The sequence below is a fragment of the Acyrthosiphon pisum genome, chromosome X, assembly GCF_005508785.2.
Source record: "Acyrthosiphon pisum isolate AL4f chromosome X, pea_aphid_22Mar2018_4r6ur, whole genome shotgun sequence".
Lineage (NCBI taxonomy): Eukaryota > Metazoa > Arthropoda > Insecta > Hemiptera > Aphididae > Acyrthosiphon > Acyrthosiphon pisum.
In genome coordinates this window covers 17,390,298-17,397,812 of record NC_042493.1, presented here as the reverse complement: position 1 = coordinate 17,397,812, position 7,515 = coordinate 17,390,298, and the positions used below count along the sequence as shown (strand labels likewise).

At 29.6% G+C, this 7,515-nt stretch overlaps 1 protein-coding gene across 1 annotated transcript in view; it reads left to right on the top strand.

Annotated features, from left to right (window-relative positions):
• Positions 1-4,227: 4,227 nt before the first annotated feature.
• LOC115033001 overlaps positions 4,228-7,515 on the top strand; it is a 6,080-nt gene continuing 2,792 nt past the window's right edge. The window contains exon 1 of the mRNA XM_029485991.1: positions 4,228-4,490. Coding sequence (XP_029341851.1) covers positions 4,242-4,490 — 249 coding nt within the window. The 5' untranslated portion in view covers positions 4,228-4,241. The remainder of the gene's footprint in view (positions 4,491-7,515) is intronic.

The following is a 7,515-nucleotide window of genomic DNA, read 5'->3' as shown; positions in this document are numbered from 1 at the left end:
TGTGTGTGTGTGTGTGTGTGTGTGTGTGTGTGCGTGTGTGTGTGTGTTTAGGACAACGCCACATCCAACGTCGTCGGTGCCGCAGCTTCCGTCGACGCTTCTGTCCCCGCACCGGACTTCGTGGCAGCCCCTGATGCCCCGGGTTTTGTCACGAATGCGCCATCAACAGCACCAGCATTCGTACCCGGATCAGACCTGATCGCTTCGCCACCACCACCATCACAACCGGACTTTGATGGACCACCATCGGACTTTGTTGGAACTCCGACAAATTTTGATAACGCTTCATCAAGCTTTGGCGGTGCGCCTTCTGGATTTCCCGCCTTCCAGCCGAGCTTTGCCTCCGAACCGTCGGGCTTTGCCGCGACAAACGACGACGGATCACCATCGTCAGAGACGTCGTTCTAAAAATATGCGTCCTCTCGTCATCGTCATACCGTCGTCTCCTCGATCGCATCGACACTTGCCAGCCACAACGCCATAATAATATATGCCATAATCGTCATTTATATATATTATCCATCATCATATTATCATAATCATACATATATACATATACGTATATATATATAATATAAGTATAGTCATAAATAGTAATATAATTTGTTGAAGAGTACCTATAGGTGGACTCATAGGCACAATTAGGAGAGATTTGGGAGTTGGAAGTGATTAGCTCCTTCATAATTTATGCCATTAGTGGACCAACTAAAATAATAAGGGTCTTCAGCATCCCTAGTTTTTCATTGAAATAGGGAGTACATAACAGTCGAGTCGTAAATATTTCATTAACTCACACATTGATCAGAGTTATCGCGGCCGTTCGACTGTATATACAACTTTTGGACGTAGGTTAAATTTCATGTACATTCTAACATTCTGCGTCATCACTTAAACGATGATTATCCGAGTAAAAAGAAAACCGAAGATTCGTTTGATTTTTGCAACCCTGATCAATTATATAACTTGAACTAATTACTTCAAGGTATGGATTGAATTATTAATATCGCGTACAATAGCTATCACTATATGTGTAGTGAAAATGTCATGTGACATTAAAACGAGTATACTCTTACGTGATATTATATAACCATTTTAAATTAAATTATTGTTTACGTATTTTTTTTATAGTTTTATTATAAATAAATTATATGATAATACAGCCACATAAGTGCGTGTGTAACGGATAATCAAAATTTCGTTTTATAAAACATTATGTAATATTTAGGTATATATATATTGTATATATTACTATATGAACACAAATATAAAATACACGTAAGTAAATTTAACATTTAACATAATCACACGTTTTATAAATTATAATAAAAGAGCATGCAGTAACACTTGCCTCATGAATAATAATTTGCGTATATAGGTACACGGACTACGTGAGCATCTTATAATATTCGTGTGTTATATATATATATAAATTATATTATTAGACACCACGGAGGTTCGGTGATTATTACACTTCACTTTCATATACGTTAATAATTAATACGTTGTAATTATTTTTGTTGCAACATCCAATAATCTAGTGTACAATCATTCGTCTCTTCTTCGTCTTCGCCGTTTTCATAATTTTCATAAATTAACCACGCGTGTTCTTCGCCGAATTTTTAGCAGTCCTTTCATCACACTTTTAACCATTATCACTATCGTATTATTAAGCCGCATCATCTTTGACATATTTTTTTATTTTCATCGTCATCTTACATCGTTATTGTCGGTCAATGACCATTTTGGCAACCAATCATCGTCATATTATATGTATCATCAATTCATCATAAATGCGTGTCATATAAAACAATTATTATTATATTACTTAATAGTTGGTCACATAGTCTTACTTAGGTCAGTTAGGGTCATCTATATAGGTTTTAGTAATTTAGTTAGACTTAGTAGTCAGTAGGTAATTGTTGTCTCTTGTCTGTTGGTATAGTATTTATTACCATAGTCATCGTGAGGTTATTTTTCTCAAAAGTTCTAGGTACTATAATTCATTTGATATATTTATCTAATATTAATAGTAATAAATAAATGGGCTGCCGATTATTACACAATAACATATTATGATCGATAAAACGACAACGAAACGTATTGTAACGTCTACCAATGAGTCTTGGCACTGTATGCCATGCGACTTAATTAATGCCTATGTACAATATTAGTACTTATATAGTGTATATTTTTATCTGTCATTGATATTTGAAGTGTGGCTTTGAATGTATAAGTACTTATTAACGGTCTAGAACTCTAATTTAATTTCTAAAATCATTAATTTATCTTGTTTTTGGATTCAGTGAGAAAAATATTAAATATTACACACAATAATATACCCATAGAATTTATTTTGTCTGTAATTTCAAACTTTCTACAATTTTTTCAGAACCTGGTAATAAAATAAATCAAAAATATTTAAATCTCAATATTGAGATATCATAATAATAGTATAGATTATTGTATGTACCGAGGTTTAATATGTACATAGTTGATAGTTGTAAGCCTAAAAGTCATATAGGGTGGGTGTTTAAGGTATAATTACTAATAGTTAATAAAAATATTTAAAAAAACATAGGTAGTCTTTACTACTATTTTATAGCCAATTATATTTATTAGCAGGCGTACTACACTACTATACATCTATATTGTAGTAGACGTATATTATTGTAGATGATTATTTTACATTAACTACTCTAGTCTATAGATGATAGGTCTATAGACATATATTATTATACTCGATAGGTACCCTAGTACACGATAATGTAGATTATAACAATTACAAACAATTTCTAACACATACTTTCTTTAATTCTTATTGAAATTCATTCGGTACCTACGTTACATCTAATACATTTTGATTGTCAATCCTCCAATTATATTTAATAATTAGATATTATATTAGAATCGAAGACTAAATATATATTATTTCTAAAATGTATCATTACTTATACAGTTCACCCTTGAGCCCTTGTTTAATCTGTCTGTATAAAATATGCGTATAAAGTTACCCCATTGTAACATTTAAGTGATATAATTTAATATTATAATTGATTATTCAAAATTACATTATTTTACTGTATCTTGTGTGTATACAGAAATCCCTTGTTATCCACGTATGTTAGGTTCTAGAAAAGTTGCGTGGATAATGAAAACGCGGATGACGAGGGATTACTGTGCTTATATATTATTATTATATTTGTGGTGATATTCATATATTCATATTGTAATATTAATTAATGTATTTTATTAAATAAAAATAAATATACGACCATTTAAAATTATATAATTGTTATTATTATTATTATCATCGTCATGAAGTAGTTTACTTGATACGAATTGTTCTGATGCTTACACAATGTCCTATTTATTTTTACCATAATATTATGTCATCAATCATCGTCCGTCGTTTTTCATATCAAATGCCAAACATAGGTAGAAATAATTTTTCAGCTGAATACACGAGTCGCGTTGCAGATTTGCAGTTATCGTATAATATGCTATTAACCTTCTGCTGGGTTAATGATAACGATTACAGATTGCTTATATCAGCCCGCAACTTATACAATACTAAATTGTTGAGTTAAGTGCTTATGAAAAATTCTAAGGAGATCGGTAGGTGCCACGGTTTTGTTAAAAAAATCAATGATATATGGAAAATAGAAAATAGACGTGTAACACTGTAGCATTGTAGGATCATGCAGATAACTGTTTAAGAATTCAAATTACTTATGCCAGTTTGCATGAAAAGTTTATTAAATTAATGGGCCAATTATAGCCCACCAAACACTGTTTCAATAGCCATTTGCTCACTATTGATTCGTAAAATGTTTAGTGATTGTTCATGTGAGCTGAAATTAGTCTCCAATATAATGCTGATAAATATTTTCTCTCAATATTTATATATTGTAAGTTAAAACTAAGCTCTATATTACAATTTTAGTTTCAACACATATTGAAAAAAAAAAAACAAAATAATTTTTTGATTTGAATCGTAATATAACTGTAGGGTGATATTGGTCGCAGACCGTTGTGATTTATGTCGTAGATCTTAAGTTTTCCATATCTCGTTGATAATTTTTAATTTTTTATATTGTTATAATATAACATAATATTATACATATTTTTTATTATTTAATTATTATTATTAACATTAATATTATATACCGAATAGGTTATATAAACATTAAACTATTATTAAAAGAAATATTATGAAATAATATAATTTATAATTTTTGAACATGTGGAAAATTGCATTGCAGGAAGACGACGACTTTCTGGCATCGGTACCGGGCACCGGCGACCAACAAGTTTTGGCCCAAGAACAGACGAAATCCTCAGCCACGGCACCGGCGGTGGCGCCGCTGGAAGACGATAGTGAGGTGACATTCGATGCCAACAAAGTTACTCTTCAGGTTCCGGACAGGCTTTTCGGTCCCAGTTTCACGGCTGTCAATGGCATATCACAAGCCATCGGCAATGTCATACAGGTACAGTAACTATAGTAACTATATTATACATATCGTACACTATGCAGAGATTTTATTATTTCGGATAGTGTTTAAACTTAACATGTATATATTTTTTTAACTTTTAAGGTTCATTAGTCAATTTAATTTGAGTTGAGTTAAGTACTAATATACTAGGTTAAAAATCAAAAATTAATAATTAAAAAAAATCTTCGACGGATATTAAACAAAAATGTATTATATTACAGTACCAATTTCAATAATATTCCTTTGGTACAGGACCACTTCAGCACCTCTTCTTTAAATTTAACATTAATTGTAGTTTTGAGAATAATAAATTTCAAATTTCAATTTTGAACCAAGAATTACACATAGGTATTTGTACTTTAAAGTGGTGTACATATTGATATTAATATCTTCCTTAATCAGTAGAATTTAGATTTATAGAGGTTTTTAATTATATTTTATCACACATTACTGCCACATTTCTGGTTGTACTTGTAGAGCCATTACATGTGGGCAATGCAATTTAAGGCTATACTAGTTGTAACTTCTAAGTACCTAATTATTTTATAGGTACACATGTGCGTAGAAAAATAATATTAAGTTTATAATTTATAACTGATTAAGTGAGTAGTATTTATGCATATGGGAGTAGGTATATTTACGTACTATACCTGAATGTGCATTGCCTTAGTGCAATAATAACTTATTGAAACGGCACAATGTCTGCATAGCTTTACATTGGTTGAATATAACTTTCAATAAACAGAACAATATAGGTGCCATCCAGACAGTTTAATCTTATACAATTTCATAAAAATTACCTAAACAGCTGACAAAAGTGTAGGAAATTCCTGTGGTTTGATTTTTTTAAAGATAAAGTAAAGATGTTTGAAGAAACAAACAAGTTTATTTTGCCAAAGCACTTTTTCATATTGAAAATTATTATTTAACTATTAACTATCAACTAGTACAAGTTTACATATTTTTAAATTTCAAACGTTTATAACCTATTAAAAACAACTGGGTATCTAAAATTAAAAAATATCTCAACCTATGTAAATTACTGAGTTAACGTGTTTATGGATTCGAAAAATGTATCTGGCGTGGCCAGTGGCCAGTTTTGTGGTAGAAAACATTATCCACATACTTATGAATAATAATTATCTACTAGGCCACTAGGGCCCTTGAAAATGATAGGTTTGTTACACATGACAAATACCACACATTACACGTTGTCTCCGTCTTATAATCATAACAAATTTATGTTCAGCAGAAAATACATAGTAGGTTTGTGTTGTCAATTTGTAAGACAGAGAGAAGTGACTAACTGACAACACGTAACGAACGTTATCTTTTTAATTATATTGTTCTTGTAGTCATTTAAAAAAAAAAAATGATCTTTTTACAATTTTATGTATAACTATAGTTGATCCTGTACGGCGTTTCCTGTGACAAATTTAATACCCATGGGTTTACCTCTTCTTAGACTCTGTTAAATGTAAGCTGCACATACCTATTTTGTACTAAAATACATACAAGTGCCAATACACCAACAGGCGTATCGCTATGATAATAATAATAATAATTATTATAACCAATAGCAATCATTTACAAACAAACATTTCCTTCGTAAATCTCAAAATCACTGTTTGAGCACCTCCCCGGGCTGCACCTCTAATTTACCCTTTGTGAATTAGTCTATTTTACTCAGGGATAATGGAACATTCTAATAGTGAAAGAATTTTTGAAATCAGTCTAGTAGTTTTTGAGTTTATTTGTTACAACCAGCCAAATAAATCTTTTATCTTTATAATATTAAGTATATTAAATTATATAGAAATATAGATATAGATATGGATTATTGGCATTTCAAAAGAAATATGACTGAAACAAAATTTGACTATTTATTTTATATTTATATATTATGGCTAACTTCGTACACTTCGTTGCCAGTAAAAAATAACAATTCTTAAAAAATGTGTGATTATTCAACTCATTTTGAGCGTAACTCGCTGCAGTCAATGCAACACAGCCATCCTGGTAGGAAATGTGCGATAATTATATTTTATGCATGCTTGAACCTGTACATTTTAAATAACTATGAACTTTGAAAATAATTTTACTATTATTATTATTATTTTTAAATTATAGGCTATTTCTTAATTATACATTTATTCACAAAACACTTACCAACTTACTTATAAAATAAAAATACAACATGCATAATATTTATTTTACATATTTTATTACTTACAAATGTAGGTGTTATAAATTTAAAAAAAATGTATAAATTGTCATTTATCACTATCGTTATTAACACAGTTTTTATTAATATTACTAAACACGTAATATTAAAAAAAAGGCGGGTAAGTCGTGGATGTCGCTCTGCTGTACAGTAGGTTACAAGTGGGTTACTGTAATGGATGGAATTAAATTTGAATCCAATGATATTATATCATTGTATACGAAAAACGATTCTGAACGGAGATGATTTGTCAGTCTAGGATATATTATTTTTAAAGAAAAACTTATGGAGAACCTTGTACCAAATTTTAAAAACTTAGTTATAAAAGAAAAAATTTTTACGATTTTTCAACCACTAAATTACTTGCAAATTTTCGCAATTTTGACATATTTCGTATAAATTTGAACTTTAAATGCTTATAAATAAAAATTGTGACAATGTATTCCTTTTATTTTGCAACTGCTATTGTAAAAATATGTTAGGAGCCTTGTATTAAATTTCCAAATCTTAGAATTAAAAAGAAAAACTTTTATGAATTTCTGTCTAAGATAATTTGAACATTGCCGTAATTTTTACGTATTTAGTCAAAATTTGAACTTTAAATGCTTATAAAAAAAAAATCGTGACTATATATTTCTTTTATTTTTCAATTGCTATTGTAAAAATATATTATGAGCCTTGTATTAAATTTTGAAATCTTAGATATAAAAGGAAAATTTTTTATGAATTTCTAGCATAAAATAATTTACGAATTTTCGTGATTTTTACATAATATGTTGTCAAAATTTGAACTTT